The following is a 26,718-nucleotide window of genomic DNA, read 5'->3' on the forward strand; positions in this document are numbered from 1 at the left end:
CCTCCCCAGTCCTATAGAAAACATATTTACTCAACAACATCACAAAAACATTCAACCCGCAGAAGAAGTAAAACGGGAAACTATCAGATCTGGCAACCCTTGCACCTGAAACCGGAACCACTGACGGGGCCCGCCCCCTCTTGCCGCGGTTACCTTGTTTACGGTTTCTATGGTAACACTGCCGCACGTCTCAGTCTCACAGATACACCGAGTCACCTAACTCCATAGTTACTATTTAACCAAACAGAGACGTAAGTGAATGAAGGTAAGAACGTTATAACTTCATATACAACTAGTCGTTAGTTCCAAGTTGATTCTTGGGAAGAAAGTGAGTCAGTCATGTTGTCTTGGAAGTTAGCCTAGCATTAGCTTACAACTTCTGTAACTTAGTCTCAACCTCTCTTCTCCCCCCCCCCCCCATGGTTGTCTTCAGTGTCTTTTGGCCAAAGATGGCTGCCTCTTCCGGAGTTTCCAAAACCATAAAGACGAAGGACATGCCTCAGTTTCCTGTCCTGCCCCCGATTAAAGGCCCCCAGCAGCGGGGGGGAGAGATGGAGCAGCTCCAAGCAACCAAGGAGGAGCTATCCAAGAGGTTCTCTGTTTACAAGAAGCTGCTGAGACACAGGAGGAGCAAACAAGAGCAACACCATACGATGCTGTAAGTCACCTTCTTATGTGTCACCCCACTGATATCTGCACAGGTCACTCATTGTGTTGGCTTGTGGAACCCTTTTTTTTATTTCAGTTTCTCCAGAGCAATGGAAACTTACAGAAAGAGCAAAGAGAGGAGAGCAGTGCGCTGTCAGTCACCAGAGCCACAGTTTCCATCTTCTGTATGTATCCAGCTACATATGGACACCATTCAAATGTGAATTCATATATGTGTAATGACATAACGAGGTCTGAACATTTGCTTTACAGATGCTTAGTGAGGAGCGGAAGTGTAGGGTGAGTCTTCTTGAAAGTTTTTAATTTGACCTGTCTAGAGACTATTTACCGCTCTCAACCCTCTGTCTTTGTTTTATTTTGACAGATGAACTATGAGTTCCTGAAGCGATGTGTGGAGAGACGCCCATACGCTCCCATCCAGCAGCAGTGGTTGGACTCCATTGTCTCCCGAGTCCCACTCAAGCTGAAGGAGAGTCCTGAGACCAAGAAGCTGCTGCAGGAGCTCTGCACGGAAGTCAGCGACGACTTCCGCCATGTCATTGTCAAGCACACAGGTAACGCAAGTTGTTTGTGTACAGTATGTGTGTGGAGGACATGGAGACGACAGCTGAATTATTATGTCATATTCACTCCCTTTAGTGGACTCGGTGCTGAGGAATCCAGATAAAGAGAAGCTGATCTCAGACCAACAGGCAGCTACCCAAGCAAAGTGAGTGTACAGAAAATGATTGATACGGAGTAACCAAATATAGTGGTTGATCCATTTTCTCATTCTTTCCTAAAATACATTTACAATCTTTTGCAGCGTTCTTGATTTCTCCCGGCCTTGGCGTGACAGCTTTATCCGAAGCCGCCGGATGATAAAAAGAAATTTGCACATTCTTCATCCGGTCATGCAAACTGTTCTGGATATTGGCTACACCACATTTTCTACCCTGGTCCTGGCTGATCTTTCAGGATGGAGGTGAGAAAACAACATGAAGGCAGTGAGATTCTGCTCAAATTAGCACATAAATAAGATCTTTCACACTAATTTTTGCTTCTGTGGGTTCAGGGCTTCAGGACCCGTGGACTGTAAGACCCTACAGAACAAAATGGCTGTGGAGTGTAAGAGGACAGAAGATCGTATCATGAATACCTGGTTTCCCCAAGTTATCCACTTACTGACCAGTGAAGAAACTCGGAAAGGAGTTAAAGAGGAAAGACTGGACTGCTTCTATGACTGTGCATCCACGCTCATCTCCAATCAGGTAACGCTGATTATGGGCTTGATTATGACTTGATAAAAATGATTTAAAGTAAGGGGGTTTCCTTGTTATCAACAGTACTTAGATACTGTGTGATACTGATCTAAATTGTTTTGCAAGCCAACTTCCTTGAATTGAAACTTCAAGGTTTGTATCTTTACAGCTGCTCATTACCTCCACCAAGGAGGTTTTGTTTTCACCCCTGTCTTTGTGTATTCTGAAACAAGGTGAAAGGAAGCAGTATGGGTCTGTGAGGAACCTTTTATATTTTGGTGCTGATCCGGATTAGGGCAGACCCAGGATATTGTTTTCACTTTCTTAAATATAGGGCATTTCCATTGTTTTCTCAGAGAATAATGAATGGATCTTTAAAACAAATCAAGCATATTTAGAGAACTGATATCTACAGCATTTGGTGCAGCTTGATTAAACAAAAAAGTGTTATTATTAGATTTATCTGTTTGTATCTTTATTGAAAGTCTGTTTAGAGTAGTGCTCTATATTTCCTGTATATTTAAACATTTTTCTCTTGTTTGTTCCCAGTTGAAATCCATGCTTCAGACAAGTGTGGAGATGTTTATCAATCTGTTTGAGCCGAGCAATCCCCACCGCTTGCCCCTCTTCCGTTTGGCCTTGACATTTGATGATGAAAAGATGGAAATTTACCCCACCTTACAAGATCTGGAAGATGCTGTTTTTGAGATTCTTAACGGCATCACAAATACACTGCAGGTGACGTTGACCACTTGAGATGACCCCTTTAGGGCACGTATAGAATTCTATTTTGAGCCAGTATTGATATCTATGAAATCTATCCACAGAGAGTGCAGACCGTCCAGTCATGGTTGACACAAGCCACGTCTTCGTTTGTTGATGCTAAGGTGGCTGATCGCGTCCTTTCTTGGGCTCAGGACACTTTAAAGGCAGCTGTGTGCAGGAATCTGGAGGAACCTAACAATCATTTCCAGAGTTATGGTGATGATCCATTATGCAGTCATATCCTATCATCACACCTCTGTTCTTAAGTTGCTGACTTCTGGTTTATTTTGCAGTTGACAAGTATGACTGGCTAATCGATGGAACTGCACAGGCGCGGGTGGAGATGTTCACGGAAGAGGAACACTCTTTTGATGAGTACACTAAGGTAACAAAATAATAATTTGAATTCTTGGAGGACATGACACATTTTTACCTCAACCTACCTTGCTGAAAGTTTTCCTGATGACCGTCAAATGTTTCACAGTTTTATCCCACAAAGGAAACAGATACAAAGCATGTACTTTACCTAAATGTATGACTTCATCATCCCTCAAGAACAAATAAGCAATTTACATAGGGTCTTTTGACAAGTTAAAATGTCTTATCATCATAGGTGGAGATTACTCAGGGATGAAACACAGGAAAGTAAATAAAAAACTCGAAAAAGGGGGGAGGGGGCTCTCTTCTGTAATAGGAAATTTATGGGTTAAGCCCTAATCTTTATAAAAGGGTTCCAATAGTCATAATCCAGAGAGGGCCTCCATAAGGTTTAGACAACTTTGAGAGGACCTTTTGAGTGCATTCTAAATTTTTTCCAACTTTAGGAATTACATAACATCTTTGACCTAGTGAGAAAAGAACGGTGGAGCATGTTATTTCAGATTGAAGACGATCAAAAGTCTTGGATGGAGTAAAGTGAAAGCTATAAGCATATAGACTTTGATTGGTCAGACAGCACAGGATTCTTTGGATATTAAACCAAAGACAGCACAAACTGGACCAGGTTCAAATTGGACTTAAAACTTCTCATTAATCTTTGCCAGTCTTGAATTAGTAAAAGGAACTCTGTAATAGATTCAGATGTATACACGGTGTGTATATCAAGTCTAAGACAACTGATCATCTGTTAAACTACTCCAAGATCAGAGTCCCATTACATTATTCCCAGTATGATTTGGCCCTATACAGATACAATTTAATTGAATTCTGGAATATCAGTCATCTACGGTCTGATTCCAGTTCAAGGGTAACATCTTTATGGGATTTTGAACTATGAGTTAATGAATTAAAAGTATTTTGTTCTAATGTCACTACCTTTTCAAGCTAGTGGAGGACTTCCGTGCTGTGTCAAAGGAGATCACCAGCCTCCCAGCAAAAGTTCACTTCACAATGGTCCATCTGGAATGTGAAGAGCTGAAACAAGGGCTGGCTCACAAAGCCAAAGCCTATGCCGAAATACTTCTGAAGAAAATGATCACCAGCCACCGTGAGAAAAATCTACTGTGAGTGACGTCTTGTAACATTCGGAAATATAGCGTCCCTTTTTTTCCCTTTACATTTCCATTTGTCTATATAATGCGTTTTTCTGTCCAAAGGATCTGCTCTGAATTTGAGACCATGAGAGAGAAAGCTCTGAAGGTTCCAGAGAACACAGAGGACATGGCTCAAATAGTTGATTACATACATTTTACTAAGACGAAGAGTATTGCAGAACTGAATGAAAGAATAAAGGTAAATACATTTACATATATTACAAAATTATTTTTACAAAAATACATTGATTTCAGTGATTATCTACAAGGGTAATACAAACCACTTCCATATTGTGTTCAACAGGAAGCCTACAACAGACTGATCTACCTCTTGGACGTCCATATCGTTGAGCCCGAGGATCTGGAGCTGAATTCAACTGTCTTTCTCTGGCCAGAGAACATTCTCCATGCCTTTGAGCTCAGTGATGAGGTATAGCTCCTTTGTCTACCTTTAACAATATATCATGGATGTATGTTTTTTTGTAGGATGACTTGATTCCGCCATTTTCCAGGTATTGCAGAAGTCCAAGCAGAGGGGGGAGCAGGAGCTGCTTGCTAAAAGAGAGCGATTGATGGTGCACCTGGAGAAGCTGGGACGCAGAGTAGAGGAGTTCCCCCATTGCTCTGAGCTGGATATGATGCAGCAGGTACTGTGTCATTAGTGCTCTCAGATAACCTGAATGGAATAGTATGATATTTGCTTTTTTGCAGAGAGTTAGATGGTAAGACTGATATCACTCTAACATCTGGACAGTAAATATATTGCTCGATCTTCTCATCTTACTCTTGCCAAAAAGTCGAACTATTACTACTAGTGCAGTGCCGCTCTCACCCTGCCTGTTTGGAAAGGTTCAGTTATCTTGAGCTACTTCAGAATTATTCCTTGTCTTTAGTGAGTCCTCCTCAAACAGTTCTACATTATACTGTCACTTTTTATTGTTTGTGTGCTGGACGTTGTGTCGTGTGTCAGAGCTTTTTATAAGCAGAGTGAAGTTAAAAAACGTTGTGTTCAACCTTGTTTATCTACAGTGATGATTTTATAGTCAATGTTTTTCATTAAATGAAACTGAATTTATTTTATTACTGTTCATATGTGGCTTGTATATAAGTTTGAATGATGAACTTAACTGGTATTATATCCTAACACATGACATTGGCATGTCTTAAACACACTTGCCATCTGTGAACCTGATAAGATGGACAGACAGACAGACAGACAGACAGACAGACAGACAGACAGACAGACAGACAGACAGACAGACAGACAGACAGACAGACAGACAGACAGACAGACAGACAGACAGACAGACAGACAGACAGACAGACAGACAGACAGACAGACAGACAGACAGACAGACAGACAGACAGACAGACAGACAGACAGACAGACAGACAGACAGACAGACAGACAGACAGACAGACAGACAGACAGACAGACAGACAGACAGACAGACAGACAGACAGACAGACAGACAGACAGACAGACAGACAGACAGACAGACAGACAGACAGACAGACAGACAGACAGACAGACAGACAGACAGACAGACAGACAGACAGACAGACAGACAGACAGACAGACAGACAGACAGACAGACAGACAGACAGACAGACAGACAGACAGACAGACAGACAGACAGACAGACAGACAGACAGACAGACAGACAGACAGACAGACAGACAGACAGACAGACAGACAGACAGACAGACAGACAGACAGACAGACAGACAGACAGACAGACAGACAGACAGACAGACAGACAGACAGACAGACAGACAGACAGACAGACAGACAGACAGACAGACAGACAGACAGACAGACAGACAGACAGACAGACAGACAGACAGACAGACAGACAGACAGACAGACAGACAGACAGACAGACAGACAGACAGACAGACAGACAGACAGACAGACAGACAGACAGACAGACAGACAGACAGACAGACAGACAGACAGACAGACAGACAGACAGACAGACAGACAGACAGACAGACAGACAGACAGACAGACAGACAGACAGACAGACAGACAGACAGACAGACAGACAGACAGACAGACAGACAGACAGACAGACAGACAGACAGACAGACAGACAGACAGACAGACAGACAGACAGACAGACAGACTCATTGTGGGAACGGTTGGGTTTCTCTATAATTTGTAAGGGCTTGACCTTCTATCTTAAGGGCCTTGAGATAATGTATATTATGATTTGGCGCTATACAAATACAATTTAATTGAATTGAAATAATATGTAAGTATGTTTAGAAATTCTTGCAATGACACTAGCATTCATAATTGTTTAAAAGCATCATGAAATTTGTTGTGCCTTGAGCATGAATTTAATTTAATTCAAACATTTATCCTCTCTCAATACTAATGCATTATCAGGTTTTCTGTCAAATAGCCACAGATCTTAAGTCGGGGTCTTTGTTATACCAACATTTAAAAATATCTCTTAACTGTTATTCCATTGTTGTAGTAAGGTTCAATTCTGCTACTTTGTTGGGTTTTGTTTTGTCTTTTGGTCAATTATTAATTTATTCAACAACAAAGATTGATGCAGTGAGCAGGTTTCTCATACTGTTCTTCTGTCTTTGTGTTTGGGGGGGTAGTATGTTTCAGATGTCAGAACAGTTCAGAAACTTCTCCAGGAGACTGAGGAGGAAATTGGCTTCATTAACAAAGAAGAGATCTTCTATCAGTGGGAGCCCACATGTTACCCAGAGGTTGATGTCATCAAAGAGACTATTGGACTGTACCAGAAGCTGTTTGGACTTGTACTGAAGTGGCAGCGAACAGAGAACAGGTCCAATTTCAGTTTAATGCATGTCGTGTTTTTGTTTTAAAAAGATATCCGGAAAAACGTTCATCTTCTTTGTGTATAGATGGATGGATGGATCCTTCCAGGACCTGGAGGGGGAGAGCATGGAGGGACAACTGGATGAGTTCTTTAGAGAGATCTTAAAGATGCTGAAGTTTTTCCAACAGAAACAGAACAAGGTCGAGCAAAATACTGAAATATTTGTTGGAAAGGCTAAGGGACAACCTAGCATAGACGATCCAAGGAAGCAAGAGAACCCCAACATACTTCTGTGCTCCACTGTAATGGAGCAGATCAAAGAGTTCAAGGTATTTAATTAAGGGGCTCATTAATGTCATCAAGTTTTGTAATGAGGGTAGTCCCGATGCCAAAATAATATTTGTAATATGCTTGTGTCAACAGGACCATATCCCTGTAGTCTCCATCTTGTGTAATCCAGGTGTCAAACCCCGCCACTGGGACCAGATGTCACATATAGTTGGCTATGACCTCACACCTGACTCTGGTACCACACTACGCAAAGTTCTCAAACAAAACCTGGCCCCTTACCTGGAAGAGTTTGAGTCTATCAGTGCTGCTTCAAGTAAAGTGAGAACGTATTTTCATATCACCTTAATACTGGATCTCTATTTTGATTACTTGACAGTGTACCCACATTGTCTGTGTCTTTACAGGAGTTTTCCTTGGAGAAGGCAATGCAAGCCATGGTGCACATTTGGGACGGTATTTCTTTACAACACCAACCTTACAGGGAGACTGGGGTTTCTATCCTGACTTCCTGGGATGAGATTCAGACAATTCTAGATGACCAGATTGTGAAGACTCAGACTATGAGGGGCTCACCTTTCATCAAACCCTTTGAAAAGCAGATAAAGGTTAGCTGAAGCTGATGACAAATAAATAGACCTCTACTTGGTGGGTGTAGTTTAAGCTCACTTACTGTATTGTAGTCCTGCAAAGCTTTAACTGGTTGTTGGTTGGTTTCAGCTGTGGGAGGAGCGCCTGCTTCGCATTCAAGAAACTATAGATGAGTGGCTGAAGGTTCAGGCCCAGTGGCTCTACCTGGAGCCCATCTTCTCTTCTCAGGACATCATGCAGCAGATTCCAGAGGAGGGACGCCTTTTCCAAACTGTTGACAAAAACTGGAGAGAAGTCATGAGACACTGCATTAAGGATCCCAAGGTACTTGTCAAAACTGTTCTTAGTGATCATCAAAATAAATAACCTGAAAGTTAACTAGTGTTTTTTTTAAACATAGATTCTGCCTGCAACTTCGCTGCCTGGTTTGCTAGAAAAACTGCAAGATTCCAACAATCTCCTGGATAGCATCATGAAAGGACTGAATGCCTACCTGGAGAAGAAACGTCTCTTTTTTCCACGGTAAATAAATCGATTTTGCTGACTTTCTTATGTTCAAATGTTAATGTGTCCAAGGTTTTGATACTTGTTGTTAATACCACTTCCAGATTCTTCTTTCTGTCTAATGATGAAATGCTGGAGATTTTGTCTGAGACCAAGGACCCACTGCGAGTGCAGCCCCATCTTAAGAAGTGCTTCGAAGGCATTTCTAAACTCGACTTTCTACCCAATCTGGATATTCAGGTAAGACAATCACATATATTGTAATCGGTATATGACATAATTGTTGATCATTTTTATTAAATTATACACTGCATATTGTACAGGCCATGTATAGCAGTGAAGGGGAGCGTGTTCAGCTAATCCAACACATTTCCACGTCTGAAGCCAGAGGAGCTGTGGAGAAGTGGTTGGTGCAGGTGGAGGATGTGATGCTTCGCAGTGTCAGAGATGTGGTGGCCCGGTCCAGGGTGGTGAGATAGATTTTCATTAAATCTCACATAATCACACAATACCTTGGATTGTTAACTGTAATACCACCATGTTGTGTATGGATCATTTGCTGCATCTGCACAATGCAGGGTTTGTTTTAAATAAAAGGTTGGTAATCCTGGAAAGGCTAGAAAGAGCAGGCTACTCAACAGACTTCAAATCTTTATTTATTGATGGCTACCAAGACGTGAAGAGGATTTCAATAATAAGATAAAAAGTGTCAGAAAAAATGTAATAACCATAACTTCAATAGATATAAATGAGTCTGTGACAGCTGAGAGCAAAGTGTGATTGTATTCACAGGCCTATGCTGAGACTGCGAGGAGCCAGTGGGTGAAGGAATGGCCTGGGCAGGTGGTGCTTTGCACCTCCCAGATTTACTGGACCTCAGAGGTGCATGAAGCTATCAGAGATGGGGCTGATGTAAGTTTTTACATCTTGTTTTGTGAGGGTTTAAAATTTACATTGTTCAATTTTTCAACTACCTACAATCACAGCTGACTTAAGGGAAAAGATTTGTATATTTATGAATATGAGAAACATTTTATTGTGTCAAAATTTGATTTACCGACAAACAAAATCCTAGTTATACTACTGAAATCAGCAGTTATATTGTAGGGAAATATTGTAATATCTTTACCTTCCTGTCATGAAATAATGTAATTATTTGGTATTGTACAAATTAAACTAAATGGAGTTGTTGTGTCTCACTCCTGAATGACTGACCTGAATATTCCCTAGATAAAGGGGAAACACAAAAATAAAAATGACTTTGGCTTATGCTCTATGTAGGGTTTAAAGAACTACTATCAGCAACTGCAGAATCAGCTGAAGGACATCGTGGAGCTGGTGAGAGGGAAACTGCCCAAACAAACACGGATCACTCTGGGAGCATTGGTCACGATCGACGTCCATGCCAGGGATGTGGTGATGGAGCTTATTGAGAAAGGTACCTCAAAATATACTGATAATTGCAACAGAGCTCTGCTTCAGCAATGAAAACAAAAAAACTTTGTCAAATAATATAAAATTTCCATTTTTAAAAGGTGTATCACATGAAACCGACTTCCAGTGGCTCGCCCAGTTGCGTTATTACTGGAGCAATGATAACGTTCGTGTTCGCATAATCAACTGTGACGTAAAATACGCCTACGAGTACTTGGGGAACTCACCACGTCTGGTCATCACCCCACTGACTGACAGATGCTACAGAACTCTGGTAAAATATCTGAGAAATAATGTATTTGAATGAAATTGTTTTATTGGAATACTGCTGAATTCCAAGGCCTTACTTTTGTCCCAGATTGGAGCTTTCTACCTGAATTTGGGTGGTGCACCCGAGGGTCCTGCTGGAACAGGAAAGACCGAAACCACCAAAGACCTGGCCAAAGCTCTAGCTGTGCAGTGTGTGGTCTTCAACTGTTCTGATGGACTGGATTACATCGCTATGGGAAAAGTACAACCAACAGAAAATTTTAGATTACAATTTATAATTCTAATGCCATTGTTATAAAACCAAAAAGTTATGTTTTAACATGTGTTCTGGTGCAATCTCACAGTTTTTCAAAGGACTCGCATCATCCGGTGCGTGGGCATGCTTTGACGAATTCAACCGTATTGAGCTGGAGGTGCTGTCTGTAGTGGCCCAGCAGGTTCTCTGCATCCAGAGAGCCGTCGAGCAGAAGCTGGAGTACTTTGACTTTGAGGGGACTCTGCTCAAACTCAATCCCAACTGCTTTGTGTCCATAACGATGAACCCTGGCTATGCAGGACGCTCAGAACTCCCAGACAATCTCAAGGTCTTATACCAGCGATAAGCTCTATTTTGCCAGACATCAAATTTTTCACTGTGATGCACTGATGGTGCTTTTAAACAGTTATAATACAATGCAACATAAAATTAGAAAATATTTGCTTCTGCCCATTATTTTCAGTAATAGATTGTAGTAAATTTTCTTTTTCTTCTATGTGCAGGTGTTGTTCAGAACAGTGGCCATGATGGTGCCCAACTACGCACTGATAGCAGAGATTTCACTGTATTCATATGGCTTCCTCAATGCTAAACCACTGTCCGTAAAGATAGTGATGACCTACAGGCTCTGTTCGGAGCAGCTGTCTTCCCAGTTTCATTACGATTACGGCATGAGAGCTGTCAAAGCTGTACTCGTGGCTGCAGGAAACCTCAAGCTGAAGTTTCCGGAGGAGAATGAGGACATACTGGTATTTGAACTGAGATAATTTCCAAAAAATTGACAATACACAGAATCCAACTTGTGACCTTTTCTGATTTGTCAATTGGTTGGCTGTTTCTGACCCTTTAACTTTTGTCCACATGTTGTCACTCTCAGCTCCTCAGGTCTATAAAGGATGTCAATGAGCCCAAGTTTCTCTCCCATGATATTCCACTATTCAATGGGATCACCAGTGATTTGTTCCCAGGCATCTCTCTTCCTGAGGCTGACTATAAGGTCAGATTCATTGATGTCATTACTTATTACTTTGTACAACATTTAAAACTCCTACTCTGTGTGTTTTTTTATATTGTGTAGTATATTATAATCATTGGTTTTTTTTTTCATATCCTCTGCAGCTGTTTCTGGAGGCTGCTGTGGAGTGTTGTAAGAATCACGATGTACAACCAACAGAGGTCTTCTTAAAGAAGATGATTCAGACATATGAGATGATGATAGTCAGGCATGGGTATGTTACATTTCAATTTCTCACATTTTCAAATGTTGAACTTATGTGTTCAGTTACGGCAGCACAAAGCTGCAGTGGTTTAACGAAATTGGGGTTAGGTTAATCAGTGACACTGAGAGTGAATAGTTGTTTCATAATAATAATAGCTTGAATTTATAGTATAGCGCCATTTCAAGAGACCCAAGGAGGCTTTACATATGTCTGTGGGGACATGTTCAGCTTTATATTTTGGCCCTGTGATGGACTAGCAACCATTCCAGGGTGTACCTCCTCTCTCACCCAATATCATCTGGGAATAACTCCCCAGTCCTCCTTCGACCCTCAACAAGGATAGGCAGTAAAGGTAATGGGTGGATGGATGTTTTCAGTCGAACAGAGTTTTCTCCATCCGGTGTCTGTGCTCAGCCTTAAAGAAAGAGTGAGGAGTTCAGACATCCGGGGAGAGCTCGGAGTAACACCACTGCTCCCTCATGTCGAAAGTGGGCACTTCCCTTTGGAGGTTTACTGGTTAACTGATGCCCAAACGGGAGGAGACCCCGGGGTAGAAACAGAAATTGCTGGTGGGATTAGATATCATATCTGGCTTGGGAACGCCTCAGGATCCCCAAGAGGGTGCTGTAATACTGGGTACCTTCATGACCTGAGCCCAGATAATTGAGACAAGACAATGGATAGATGGATGGATGTTCATGGTTTCCAGTTATATACAGTAGTCTGAGACATGGCTTGAAGGGCAAATATTAAACACAACATTGCATGAAGATGTTCCTTTTGTAATATTAGGTTCATGCTGGTGGGTGAGCCTTTTGCTGGAAAGACCAAAGTGCTGCACACGCTAGCTGACACTCTGACTCTCATGAATGAGAGAGGGTATGGTGAAGAGGAGAAGGTCATCTTCAGGACATTGAACCCAAAGTCCATCACGATGGGACAGCTCTTTGGACAGTTTGATCTAGTTTCCCATGAGGTATGTCTACGTCTGTGTCGCAGATCCAGTTTTCACAGCAGCTGTCTCTTTCTTTCTCTCAGTTTCTCACTTTTTGTTTTTCCTCTTTTTCAGTGGACAGATGGAATCGTGGCCAACACATTTCGTGAATTTGCATCAGCTGAAACACCGGACCGTAAATGGGTGGTGTTTGATGGTCCTATAGACACACTGTGGATTGAGAGTATGAACACTGTGCTGGATGACAACAAAAAGGTTCATACATACACATTGGAACCTTCTAACTTTAGTGCAATATGTATTATTATGGACAATATATGTATTGCTTTACTCTTCCTCCACAGTTGTGCCTGATGAGTGGGGAAATCATCCAGATGTCCAATCAAATGAATCTAATATTTGAAGCAATGGATCTATCACAGGCCTCTGTAAGTCAGATGTTAAGAGTAAAGTATATGATTCTTACAAATTTTCTTTGTATGTATTATTTTTAATGTTAATGTGAAACAGCTCCTAACATAAACAACATTTAATTTATTCACATAATAATCACTGAAGGAGAGCAATAAAGTTGCTATATCAATGTTACATATACAGCATAGTGTTAACTGCATGTGATGATTTAAAAAAAGATTTGTTATTTTTATATTTGAAAGAAAAAAAAGGAATTGTTGGCAAATTTATTGTCATTTTAATCTTTAAATATTGAACAGTATCAGTCTTAAAGATCCAATACTGATTGGTACTCCATAGTACTTATATTGATTAACAGGATCTAATTGGATCTTGTTTTTTTTTCTCACTGCAGCCTGCCACAGTCAGTCGATGTGGGATGATCTACCTGGAACCATCTCAGTTGGGCTGGGAGCCTCTAGTCGTCTCCTGGATGAACTCTCTTCCTGATCCTCTTCAGAGGCCGGACAAGCGCTCGCTGCTGCTGGGGCTCTTCCATTGGCTCCTGCCGCCTGCTCTTAGGACGCTGCGTAGAAACTGCAGAGTTAGTGTCCCCAGGTCCCAAAACAATCCAGACACAGTCATCTGCAGAACATTTAGTTCACAGTTCGCTAATTTAAGTTTATTACCTCCACCAGACCAGGAGGTCAAGTTTGTTGGATTTTTAGAAGGATTACGTGAAAACTGCTGTGTAATGTTGCAGAGGGGCAGGGTATGACCCATGGAAGAACCTGTTAAATACTGGTGGGGATTGAGATCAGGGGGCTGATCTTGACATGTATTTTTCATTTTATCTAACATGTGAGATACTTTCTTTAACTTAGAGAATAATTCATGGATCTTAATGAAAAAACTCAGGCATGTTCAGCAGACTGATATTTGTGTGTGTGTGCAATTTAGTGCAGATGTCAATCAAAATCCAGATCTAGTGAATTTAAATGTGGTTTTATAAGAAGACTTTTGGGCCTTGGTGGAGGTTTGCATTCTACTGAGTGCCATTCTAGTTTATATGTAGAAAGACATATGTTTCGTCATCACTGATGATGGTTTTCTTTACAGGAAGTTGTGTCCACTCATGACAGTAACACTGTGGTGTCCTTGTGTCGACTGTTTGAGATGCTGCTCACTGAACCTGTCAAGACGGATCCTGGAGATAAAAATATTTGCGTCTGGATCATGGTAAACGTGCTAAATCATTTATCATCTGAACACCTTGATTCTTTAAACCCATTGCTTTGGAAGTGCACATTGCTAATGTCCATGCAAATGTTTTCTTGCACCTACCTGTACAGTATATTTTAGTTTGACACATCTACTTCTCCTTTGTGATCACAGGCTGCTTTTGCCTTCTCCCTGGTGTGGTCAGTGGGCGGCAGCTGTGATGCAGACAGCAGAGAGATTTTCAGTGAGTTCATCAGGGCGACTGTTTCAGGAAAAACAGAAGAATTCCCAGTCCCTGCCTCTGTGGGTAAATGGGAATGTCCCATGAATGACAAAGGCCAGGTGTATGACTATTTCTATGAGGTATTGTGAGATCTCATCACTCAGATGCATTTCACGTGTGTTTAAATCAGTAAATCAGTCTGTGATCTCTTTTACAGTTTAAAGATAGAGGCCGTTGGGTTCACTGGAATGATGCCATCAAGAATGACAACCTGGGCGACAAAAACACCAAAGTGCAAGAAATCATTGTTCCCACCATGGACACTGTTCGCTACACTTATCTGTTGGACCTCTGCATCAGCTACGGAGTGTTAGTATTTTTACGGGTCATAGGCAATAATCAGCACAAATCAAAAATTCTTTATATATTTGTCTTGTTTTTGTGGTCCATTTTATGTCTCTGCTCAGACCTCTCCTGTTTGTTGGTCCTACTGGCACTGGGAAGTCTGTGTATGTGAAGGAGAAACTGATGAACAATCTGGACAAAGATCGCTATTTACCCTTCTTCATTAATTTCTCAGCTCGCACAAGTGCAAACCAAACCCAGGTGAGCATTTTGGAACTTCAGATGAAATCCTTTTTTGTTAAAAAAAATTGATTACTAGGAAAATATATAAACAGGTTGACTACTTTATTTATCATTAATATCACATGAAGCAAAAATCATGACAAACAACATAGGTTAATATATAGAGATATTTTTTAATCCTCACTCTGTATGTCATCCTCCAGAATATCATCATGTCCAGGTTAGATAAGAGACGGAAGGGGGTGTTTGGGCCGCCCTTGGGCAAGAAGTGCGTCATTTTTGTTGATGACATGAACATGCCTGCACTGGAACAGTTTGGAGCGCAGCCACCTGTGGAGCTTCTTCGACAGTACATAGACCATGGAAACTGGTATGAACCATTGTAGACCAGTGTCATATTAATACAAGTGTGAGATAGATATCAGCCAGTTATCCTTTGTGCTCTGTCAGGTATGATCTGAAGGATACCTCCAAGATCACTCTTGTCGACCTCCAGCTCATCTCAGCTATGGGTCCCCCTGGTGGAGGGAGAAATGCAGTGACACCTCGCTTCCTGCGGCACTTCAACATTTTTTGCATCAATGCCTTCAGTGATGATACTATGGTTCGCATCTTCTCCAATGTGGTGGCGTTCTATCTCAAAAACAATGAATTTCCACCTGAATATTTTACAGTTGGCAACCAAATAGTGACGGCCACAATGGAAGTAAGTGACGCAAAGACACACCAGGATATCACCTTACATATTTCATGTGTTACAGTCTATAAGTAACCATCCAGTCTTTTCTACAGTTTGACTTCCTGATCATTAATATTATTTTTATTTATTAAATAATTTTTTGGTTTCCAAAGGTGTATAAGAAAGCCATGGAGAACCTGCTACCAACTCCAGCCAAGTCTCACTACACATTCAACCTGCGGGACTTCTCACGCGTAATCCAAGGCTGCCTGCTGCTCAAGAAGGAGTCTCTAGAGAACAAACACACTATGATTCGCTTGTTTGTCCATGAGGTCTTCCGTGTCTACTATGACCGTTTGGTGGATGACAAAGATCGCGCGTGGCTCTACCAGCTCATGAACAGCGTACTCAAAGATCACTTCAAAGAGTCTTTTGACCAGGTCTTTGATCACCTGAAACAAGGGAGTAAAGTAAGTTGATATTGAGTTATATTTTCTGTTGTGTCATATGCTTCACTATCATCCTGTTTCACTTTATGTTAGTAAATGCAGGACAGAACAGAGCTGCGTTGGCCTGTTTCTCCTCTCAAGCTGGTTGGTTGGTTGTGCACTAGAAGGACAAACTACATACTTAAAAAAATTATTTAAATAAAAATTGCTTTCATTTGTCTCAGCTGGTTGAGGAGGACATGCACAATCTTCTGTTCGGCGACTACATGAACCTGGACCTGGAGGATGATAAGCGGCTGTACGCTGAGGTGCCCTCAATGGAAAGCTTTTCTCAGGTGGTGGAGACGTGTCTCGAGGAATACAATCAGATGCACAAGAATCACATGAACCTGGTCATCTTCCGGTAAACAGCTTAAATACTTCAGACTTGAATCACCTGCTCCAGTCTTCTGCTGTTCATCAAACTAAGCATGAAGTAAAACAAGCATTAAAACTTTATTTTCATTCAGAGCTTACACAAGACAAGTTCATATTATAACTAAATTACGTTGCATCCAGCTCACAAATGCAATCTTTAATTTTTGTATGTATGTATATATGTATCTTAAGGAAAAACAATTATCATAATTAAAAAAAATAATAAATAAATGTCGCACAAACAGATTAGGATATTGCACGCAGATGAGTGAAATAAAAATGAAGATAGTATGTAAAGATGAGAATGTTTTGCACGATTGGATCATAGATTCATCTAAAAGACATAGTGTATTGTAATTTATTTATGTTCATGTTCACGTTCTCTGTATGGAAATTGTAACAGGTATAAACTGTCTGTGTTATGCAGCTACGTCCTGGAGCATCTGTCCCGTATCAGCCGCGTGTTGAAGCAGTCTGGAGGAAATGCCCTGCTTGTGGGAGTGGGAGGCAGTGGACGCCAGTCCATCACACGTCTGGCTACGTCCATGGCCCACATGATGCTGTTCCAGCCTGAGATCTCGAAGAACTATGGCATGACTGACTGGAGAGATGACCTCAAGGTTTTATGAAAGACTTCGTTGTCCTGTCATTCTTATAACACTTCACTATTTGACCTCTGCTTGTTTAAGCTGAAGTTTTAACAGACATTTTCATTTGATCATACAGATGCTCCTGAAAAATGCTGGGGTGAAAGGTCAGAAGACTGTGTTCTTACTTACTGATGCTCAGATAAAAAACGAGGCTTTTCTAGAAGATGTGGACAGTGTCCTGAACACAGGAGAGGTGCCCAATCTGTTTGCCGTAGATGAGAAGCAAGAGATTATGGAGGTAGGTTGTTATAGGACTTGTAGAGCAGTTCATAGTTGATCCTATTTAATTGTGTTTATGATAACTCTTATCTCTCTTTCTTCAGGCGGTACGTCCCTTTGCCCAGGGTGGAAATAAGAATTTGGAGTTAAGCCCTCTGACTCTATTTGCTTTCTTTGTGGCACGCTGTAAAGAGAACCTGCATATTGTTGTGGCCTTCAGTCCCATTGGAGATGCCTTTCGAAATCGCCTCCGCCAGTTTCCATCTCTTATCAACTGCTGTACCATTGACTGGTTCCAGGTACTACATAAACATGAGGAAAAAATTAAATATAGGTTAATCGTAGACACTATTTTACTGTGAGCAGTCTGTCTTTACATTCTCTCTTCTTTGTCCCTATCCTCACTTTCCTTTTGCTCTCTCTGTCCTGACAGCCTTGGCCAGAGGAGGCTCTGGAGCGAGTGGCCAACTCCTTCCTGGAGTCACTGGAGATGAGTGAAAACGAGAGGCTGGAGGTCGTACCCATCTGCAAAACATTCCATACCTCTGCCAAACAGCTCTCACAGAGGTACAGTGTTGGCTTCTTTTAAGCTTGTATATTTAAATGTATAGACAATTTATTTGTTCTTGTTTTCACCGCAGATTCCTCTCTGAGCTTGGTCGTCATAATTATGTGACACCCACATCCTATCTGGAGCTGATTGCAGCTTTCCGTCTGCTGCTCACTCAGAAAAGAGACACTGTCATGAAAGCAAAACAGAGGTACACCAATGGTCTGGATAAACTAGCCTTCGCTGAATCTCAGGTACAGACAGCACCATTTTTACATGAGTTGTTTTGTTAATTGTCTTTTTTAATGAACAATGTTTAGCACACCTCAGTCATCATTTATTCCGTAGGTGGGTGAGATGAAGAAGGAGCTGGTGGATCTACAGCCCAAGCTAGAGCAGGCAAAGATAGACAACACCAAAATGATGGAGGTGAATAGATCACATATTTATTCAGCCCCAACATTGACTGAAATATTTATAATACATATTGTATATTGTTTAACTTGCTGTTTTCAGGTGATTGAAGTAGAGTCTGTGGAGGTGGCAGCCAAAAGTAAAGTTGTGCGTGTTGATGAGGAGGCAGCAACTGTAAAAGCCAATGAGGCTCAGGCTCTGAAGAACGAGTGTATGAGCGACTTGGCGGAGGCTATTCCTGCCCTGGAAGCTGCTCTCTCTGCCCTGAACACTTTGAAGGCAAGCACCCTTCAACCACACAGCTTCTTAGTACCCGCTTGAGTTTTCACTGAGACCAATACAAGTTAGACAGTTGAGTAAGTTGAGCTGTCTTTTAATTTCAGCCCTCTGATGTCACAATCGTGAAGTCGATGAAAAATCCACCTTCAGGGGTGAAGCTGGTGATGGCAGCTGTGTGTGTGATGAAGGACATAAAGCCAGATAAGATACCTGACCCAGCTGGGGCTGGAAAAAAGGTTGGATAAAGGATAAAAGAACATACATCTTATTTCAACATTCCAACTTGTGTTAATATTTTTTATTTTATTGTCTAGGTTTTTGACTACTGGGGTCCGAGCAAGAAGCTTCTGGGGGATATGAACTTCTTACGTGATCTCAAAGAATATGACAAAGACAATATTCCTGTGAGTGTCAGGAAAACTCCTCTCCTATTATGGGAAACACTTGGATTTTGTCTAAATTTACTCCTGCATCTCTTCATTGCAGGTCCCTGTGATGCAAAAAATCCGTAGTGAGTACATGACAAATCCTGACTTTGACCCAAGTATAGTGGCAAAGGCCTCCTCCGCAGCAGAGGGCTTGTGCAAGTGGATAAAAGCAATGGAAGTGTATGACCGTGTGGCAAAGGTGCAGTGTTTCTGGATTTGAAAAGACTTTTTTTCCCTCATAATCTTTGTAAACATATACATAAACACTGTTAACCGATCTCTGTCCATTCAGGTTGTGGCTCCTAAGAAGGCCAATCTGGCGGAGGCTCAGGAGTCGCTGGCTGCTACCATAACCCTGTTGGACCAAAAGAGAGCCGAGCTGAAAGAGGTTGAGGACCGTTTAGCTGCTCTTCAGAAAACCTTTGAGGAGAAGACGGAGGAGAAAGCTCAGTTGGAGTTCCAAGTGGATTTGTGTGCCAGGAAGCTGGAGAGGGCTGAGAAACTCATAGGTGGTCTGGGTGGAGAGAAGACCAGGTGATGACCATGCACGGAAATACTATGATTCAATATTTTTAGAAATAATCACAAGATTCCAGTGACTGAAATCTGTGTGCAGATGGTCTAAGGCAGCAGATGAGCTGCAGAACACATACGACAACCTGACTGGAGATGTCCTGATCTCTGCTGGTGTCATCGCATACCTCGGGGCTTTTACTGCCGGCTTCAGACATGAGTGCACCAAATTATGGACCAAACTCTGCCAGGTTACACTCCTTTAATTTTGTAATTTGTATTACTCTTAAGTCAGACACATTTAATTGTATATTTTCTTTTTTCCACTTGTTTCAAATTCTCTAGTCTAAGACCATTCCATCATCAGATGACTTCTCTCTCAGTAAAACCCTGGGAGATCCCATTAAGATCAGGGCTTGGAACATTGCAGGCCTTCCCAGTGACTCTTTCTCTATCGACAACGGTGTCATTGTCAGTAATTCACGCAGATGGTGAGTCTTTGTTGCTGAAAAGGTTTTGTCTATAAAATCTACTGAAACATTTGTCACATGTTGATTTTTGGGCTTATACAATTCAACCTAGGATCATTGTTTGTGTCACTGTAGGCCCTTGATGATCGACCCTCAGGGCCAGGCCAACAAGTGGGTGAAGAATTCAGAGAAAGACAACAACCTGAGTGTGATCAAGCTGACTGATGCAGACTACATGAGAACTTTGGAGAACTGTATTCAGTTTGGAACTCCCTTACTGCTGGAAAATGTAGGAGAGGAGCTGGACCCTTCACTGGAACCACTGCTGCTCAAACAGACCTTTAAACAAGGTGCTGTGATTGTTACATAGCAGCTAAAAGCTCATCTGAGATTATAAACAGCTAAAAACTGTGAATTGTGTGAACTTTGGTTTCACCTAGGTGGTGTGGATTGCATCAAGTTGGGGGAGAGTGTGATTGAATACTCGTGCGATTTCCGTTTCTACATCACCACTAAGCTGAGGAACCCTCACTACCTACCAGAACTGGCCACCAAGGTTTCCCTGCTGAATTTCATGATCACCCCAGAGGGTTTGGAGGACCAGCTGCTGGGCATCGTGGTCGCCAAGGAGAGGTAATGCTCATATAATCCTCACTTTGATGTTTCACTGAAATACCACTTTTCACCGCAGTGGAGAATCGCAACTGCTTTTTTAATGTTCCACAGGCCTGAGCTGGAGGAGGAGAGAAATGCACTTATACTGCAGTCAGCTGCTAATAAGAGACAACTAAAGGAAATCGAGGATAAGATCCTAGAAACGCTGCAGTCATCAGAGGGAAACATCCTGGAGGATGAGAGCGCCATTCAGATTCTAGACTCCGCTAAGATCATGTCCAATGAGATAACCAAAAAACAGCAGGTGTGGACCAGAGGCAAAACATAACATCTAGAATGTGTGAATCTGTCTGACATTTGTTAATCTAACATTCTTCTGTTTACTTGTTTCTCAGATTGCAGAAAAGACAGAGATTGAGATAGCAGAGTCCAGAGAGGGTTACAGAGCCATTGCCAAGCATTCCTCCGTCCTGTTCTTCAGCATTGCTGATCTGACCAATATTGACCCCATGTACCAGTACTCTCTGAGCTGGTTTGTCAACCTCTACATCAACTCTATAAAAGACAGGTGAGACATTATGAAGATACCAGCTGATTAATACACTTTAATTTTATAGACCCAAATCACATCATATATTATCCCAAGGCAGTTAACCTAACAATAAGATCAATACCTTACAATACAAAGAGAAAAACAACAGTTGCCACAAAGAGCGGACACTTTTACTCTGGAGAGAAAACAAATGAGTGAATATACATGGACATAAATATTCCGACCATTGACCTTATTCAGAATAACAATATTTCAATAGGTGATTTCATTGAGCATATTCTGATTATGACATTACGTCCTATGTTATTCCACCAGTTTTAAAATCCCAACCTAAAACAGTACATTGTATGATGCTACTTAATACTTAATATTTGTTTGTTTGCTTTTTTTTGCAGAAGCTCCCACTTTCTTTTATTCTTTCAACTTTTTTATACCCAGGATAAGCATATTTAACCAAAGTGCAACTATAGAGCAGCAAGTGAACACTGAGCCCTTCACTTATTCACCAAAGATTAAGCTTCATTTCAGAATTCTTTGCGAAGATAAACTATACACTGACATCTAGAGGAAACTTTGAGCTTATCGCTTAATTTACCTTAACCTTGTATTGGTCTGTGCTCATCTCAAACTTTCTGTGAATTGCTTTTATTCATCAGTAACAAGTCCAAGACCCTGGAGAGGAGGCTTCGATTCCTGATCGATCACTTCACCTATAATCTGTTCTGCAACGTCTGTCGTTCTCTGTTTGAGAAGGACAAACTGCTCTTCTCCTTCCTCCTCTGCTGCAATCTCCTCCTGTAAGTGTTAAAGACACTGTGGGACACTGGTTGAATTATTTTTGCTGAGTAGGATTTGATTCCAGCTTTTGTTCAGGTTCTCATATGATGATATGTGGTATCTGATATTGATATTTACATTCAGAGCAAAGGAGGAGATTGAGTACTGTGACTTCGTGTTCTTCCTGACTGGTGGAGTGGGCCTGCAGAAGACCCTCGCTAACCCTGACCCCAGCTGGCTGCAGGATAAGAGCTGGGATGAGATATGTCGAGCCAGTGAACTGCCTGGCTTACAAGGAATCAAGTAAAAAGCATCAAGATTTTCTTTATCATAACTTAGGTGTAACCTGTAGTCATAATGAATTTCATTTGACTACTGGAGGGAATCTGGGTTTATTACGCCTCTACACCGGTGTGATATCCAGTGGCCAGAGGTATTACGTTTTCTGTTTGACAATCTGTCCAATTTTTGTGAACATGATTTCTCAAGAACACCTTAAGAGAATTTGTTTACATTTGCTAAAAACGATCAGTTGGACTAGAATGTTGTGGTGTAAGGTCAAAGGCCAAGGCTGCTGTGACCTCACGGAGCATATTTTGTGAACAGGACATATCAAGAGCACCTTGAGGAAATGTCTTCATATTTTGACCAGTTGTCCTTCGGATTCAACTATTAATTGATTAAATTTCAGTGGTCAACTGTCACAGTGACCTCACATGAGTCTGAATAAAATGTATATAGACTGAAACTGCACTGGTCGGCAGAGATATACGATTGCAGTGTATTGTTTTAGTTTCAGGTGCACAACCTTATAAGAGCTGGCCGCAGAAAACAGATGTAAACAACCTTGTACAAATAACTCTGTCTTAGTGACAGTATTTTGTCTGTTGATTAATTAGCACTATTCATATTCCACAGAGAGGCTTTCATCAAGAGTCCGGGAGACTTCCAGCCAATCTATGACAGCAAGGAGCCCTGCAACACTCCCCTTCCTGCACCATGGTGTGATCGACTCAACGATCTGCAGAAATCAATCATTGTTCGCTGTCTCCGGCCTGATAAGATAGTTCCAGCTGTCACTAAGTATGTGACTGGCAAACTGGGGAAGAAATTTGTCCAAGCCCCTCCCTTTGACCTGAGTAAGAGCTACCTGGACTCCAACTCCACCATCCCTCTGGTGTTTGTGCTGTCTCCAGGAGCTGATCCCATGGCCAGTAAGTCACACTTTGACCGATGATTGTCTGTCAACACTTCAGATAATACTACCCTTTAACAAAATCCCTCCACAGGCTTACTGAAGTTTGCCAGTGACAAGAGCATGAGTGGTGCCAAGTTCCAGTCCATTTCTCTCGGTCAAGGCCAGGGTCCCATCGCTGCTAAAATGATATATACAGCTATGCAGGATGGGACATGGGTGTGTCTGCAGAATTGTCATCTGGCTGTTTCCTGGATGTCCACCTTGGAGAAAATCTGTGAGGACTTCAGTCCAGCAACATGCCATCCTGACTTCCGCCTTTGGCTCACAAGCTACCCTTCACCAAAGGTAAGGCACAGTAAACATGAGCATGCATTCAGAACTTTAAACAGCAATACAGAGATTTCATTTAGATGAAGTCCCAGATAAATAACTTCCTTTCTGATGTCAGTTTCCAGTGACCATCCTGCAGAGCGGGGTGAAAATGACAAATGAGCCTCCTACGGGACTGAGACTCAACCTGCTTCAGTCTTACTTGTCAGATCCTATTTCTGACCCCAACTTCTTCAATTACTGCCCCAATAAGGAGCCGGTGAGCAACAGAACCGGCTAATTTTCATTTTGTATACAACAGGAATTAACATTTCCTCATTTAATAACTGCATCACACAATGGATGTTTTCTGACCCTTGTATTTCTCCACTAGATTTGGGAAAAGCTCCTGTATGGACTGTGCTTCTTCCACGCACTTGTTCAGGAAAGAAAGAAGTTTGGTCCACTGGGCTGGAATATTCCCTATGGCTTCAACGAGTCTGACCTGCGTATAAGCATCCGACAGCTACAGGTATTCATTCAAAGATTGACTGGCTGCAGTTACTACCATTGCAACTATCTGAAATTGTATTTATTTTCCTCTTCAGTTGTTTGTGAACCAATACAATGAAGTTCCCTTCGAGGCCATAACGTATCTGACCGGGGAGTGTAACTATGGAGGCCGTGTGACAGACGACTGGGATAGACGTCTCCTGATGACCATCTTGGCCGACTTCTACAACAAGGATGTCATTGAGAAACCTTGCTACCCTTTCTCCCCTAGTGGTGAATACCATGCCCCACCTAAATCTATCTATGAGGACTACATTGAATTTATCAAGGTATAAACACTTTACATATATGGGTTTAAACATTGTGGCAGTCTTATATATACACTGCATATCCAACTGTGTAACAAAACCTTTGTTGGGTCATAGGAGCTTCCATTCAGCCAGCACCCAGAGGTTTTTGGGATGCATGAAAACGTCGACATTTCCAAAGATCTCCAGCAGACCAAGATGCTGTTTGATTCACTCCTGCTCACACAGGGCGGTGGCGCTAAAGGAGGAGTTACCTCCGGGAGTGACAACACACTCTACGACATAGCCAATGGCATCCTTACCAAGGTACCAAATGTAAAATGTCAGCAGCTTTAAGAAATCGTCAGCCGTCGAGTGTGGTCGTGCTCATGGAAACCTGGTTATGTTTGTTCCCCACATAGCTTCCACGTAATTTTGACATAGAAGCAGCTCTGTCAAAGTTCCCAGTGCTCTACGAGGAGAGTATGAACACCGTCCTGGTCCAGGAGATGGAGCGCTACAACACGTACGGACAAAGGGCTCAGTGTCACAACTTCAAGAAATACAGAACATCACCATTTGTTTTATATGACTGGATTTGTCTCTCCCTCTGTGTCAGGTTGTGCAGTACGATCCGTGTGAGTCTACAGAACCTGCTGAAGGCCATCAAGGGTCTGGTGGTGATGGATGCAGATCTGGAGGCTGTTGCCAGCAGTCTGATGGTGGGCAAGGTCCCGGAGAAATGGGCCAAGCGCTCCTACCCGAGCCTCAAACCCCTGGGCAGCTACATTTCTGACTTTCTCTCAAGATTGAAGTTTTTGCAGGTGAAACTATTTCAGCAAAGATACTAAAATATTTGCCCGGAGATAGGAAAACTGATTACATGTTTTTAGTCTCTTTATTCAAGAGTGTGGTCTTGCATTTTGATGCAGGAATTATTGATGTCATTTTCAAATTTTGTACTTTTAATATTTCACTCAAAACCATGTACGCACTCTCAAATAGCCCCTGCTTGTGCTTACACTCCGTCACTTGCACTCAGATTTCCTTTGCTTCAGCTCTTTTCTTTGCACTCATGCCTTGAATGTTTGTAATGTCTGGTCTCTGATTCCTCATCATTCAAATACGAGTTGCATTGTTGAAAATGAAATGTTACTGCCCTCGTTGTGGGTGTGTTATCTAAGCGTGTGTAAATAAAGCTGTGGAGGGAACAAAACCATAAAAGCATATTCATCAATATGATTAAACTGGAACTTTACACCGGTATCTTTCCCTCTGTGTGTCTGTAGGGATGGTACGACGCCTGTAAACCCAGCGTGTTCTGGCTATCTGGCTTCTTCTTCACCCAGGCCTTTCTAACTGGGGCGATGCAGAACTACGCCAGGAAATACCACATCCCCATCGACCTGCTCAGTTTTGATTTTGAGGTCAACTGGACAAACTTATAATAAAGCTTTTGTCTCCAACTCAAAGATCCTCATATCGTCTTGATGTGTACACTAACATGTGGTTATGATCTTACAGGTTCTTCCTATCAACGAGTCGGACACATCACCTGAGGACGGCGTTTACATTTTTGGATTGTTTCTGGATGGAGCTCGATGGGACAAAGAGCGGTAGATGTTCATATTTTTTTATAATACTAGTTACTGTATATGATGATTGAGAAATAAGAGGAGACATGACAAATGTTGATGATTGTTTGTCTCTATCATCAGAGGACTTCTGGCTGAGCAGCTCCCGAAAGTCCTGTTTGACATGATGCCCATCATCTGGATAAAACCCAGTATGTATTAACTTACAGATAAAATGCATGCCAATCATGTTTTCATGTGTCTGTCTCAACTCTCATTTTGTAAACGTAATGCATTTTTCTTTTCATTCATTATTATTTTGTGTTACTTTGTCCCTTCTCTCCCCCGCAGCTCAGAAGAGGAGCAGTGATCAGCCTCAGGATCTGTACGTTTGCCCTCTTTATAAGACCAGTGAGAGAAAGGGCACCCTCTCCACCACAGGCCACTCCACCAACTTTGTCATTTCCATGACGTTAACCACCAGCACACCCCCTCAACACTGGATCAAGCGTGGGGTGGCCATGCTCTGCCAGCTCGATGACTGAAACAAAACAACCACCTGGACAGCCATTTCTACTCTCAACCAAGTTCTAACTGACTATTAGGGGTTAGCATCTGTCCTGTGAGGGGTTGAGTCAAACAGGCAGGCTGTTGGGTTTGCTTAAGCCCCTATTCAGACCTGGTGTCAACATCCGTCCGACGGATGGCTAAACTGTTCTGCAAAGTGGTCGTCAAGACTAGAAAAGCTCTATATAAATGCAGACCATTTATCATCTATCTATCCTCCTGTTTACACCGACATACACACACGGACTGACACACAACAGTGTCATCAAACACATCTGTAAACTCAGCCTGGGTAAAAAG

At 41.9% G+C, this 26,718-nt stretch overlaps 1 protein-coding gene across 1 annotated transcript; it reads left to right on the forward strand.

Annotated features, from left to right (window-relative positions):
• Window positions 1–449: 449 nt before the first annotated feature.
• dnah12 (dynein, axonemal, heavy chain 12) lies at window positions 450–26,396 on the forward strand. Its single transcript, XM_061074912.1, has 72 exons — window positions 450–658; window positions 746–833; window positions 1,034–1,223; window positions 1,309–1,378; window positions 1,475–1,633; window positions 1,724–1,919; window positions 2,460–2,648; window positions 2,738–2,891; window positions 2,969–3,060; window positions 3,999–4,177; window positions 4,271–4,406; window positions 4,512–4,637; window positions 4,720–4,854; window positions 6,827–7,020; window positions 7,100–7,343; window positions 7,438–7,623; window positions 7,710–7,910; window positions 8,023–8,217; window positions 8,294–8,415; window positions 8,502–8,637; window positions 8,721–8,867; window positions 9,190–9,309; window positions 9,679–9,835; window positions 9,933–10,105; window positions 10,190–10,342; window positions 10,446–10,685; window positions 10,861–11,106; window positions 11,235–11,354; window positions 11,477–11,586; window positions 12,370–12,553; window positions 12,647–12,787; window positions 12,877–12,960; window positions 13,341–13,529; window positions 14,045–14,164; window positions 14,321–14,509; window positions 14,587–14,738; window positions 14,837–14,975; window positions 15,161–15,327; window positions 15,408–15,663; window positions 15,810–16,106; window positions 16,310–16,488; window positions 16,930–17,122; window positions 17,229–17,390; window positions 17,476–17,670; window positions 17,805–17,938; window positions 18,013–18,175; window positions 18,270–18,350; window positions 18,438–18,614; window positions 18,719–18,850; window positions 18,929–19,018; window positions 19,101–19,241; window positions 19,335–19,576; window positions 19,659–19,806; window positions 19,901–20,046; window positions 20,161–20,375; window positions 20,466–20,658; window positions 20,752–20,944; window positions 21,036–21,208; window positions 21,850–21,990; window positions 22,115–22,273; window positions 22,889–23,184; window positions 23,260–23,513; window positions 23,617–23,757; window positions 23,872–24,009; window positions 24,086–24,319; window positions 24,416–24,604; window positions 24,700–24,803; window positions 24,897–25,101; window positions 25,567–25,704; window positions 25,802–25,893; window positions 25,996–26,063; window positions 26,203–26,396. The coding sequence occupies exons 1-72, from the start codon at window positions 450–452 to the stop codon at window positions 26,394–26,396; spliced, it is 11,895 nt and encodes a 3,964-aa protein (XP_060930895.1).
• The last annotated feature ends 322 nt before the right edge of the window (window positions 26,397–26,718 follow it).

This window comes from Limanda limanda, chromosome 7 (genome assembly GCF_963576545.1).
Source record: "Limanda limanda chromosome 7, fLimLim1.1, whole genome shotgun sequence".
NCBI classification, from domain to species: Eukaryota; Metazoa; Chordata; class Actinopteri; order Pleuronectiformes; family Pleuronectidae; genus Limanda; species Limanda limanda.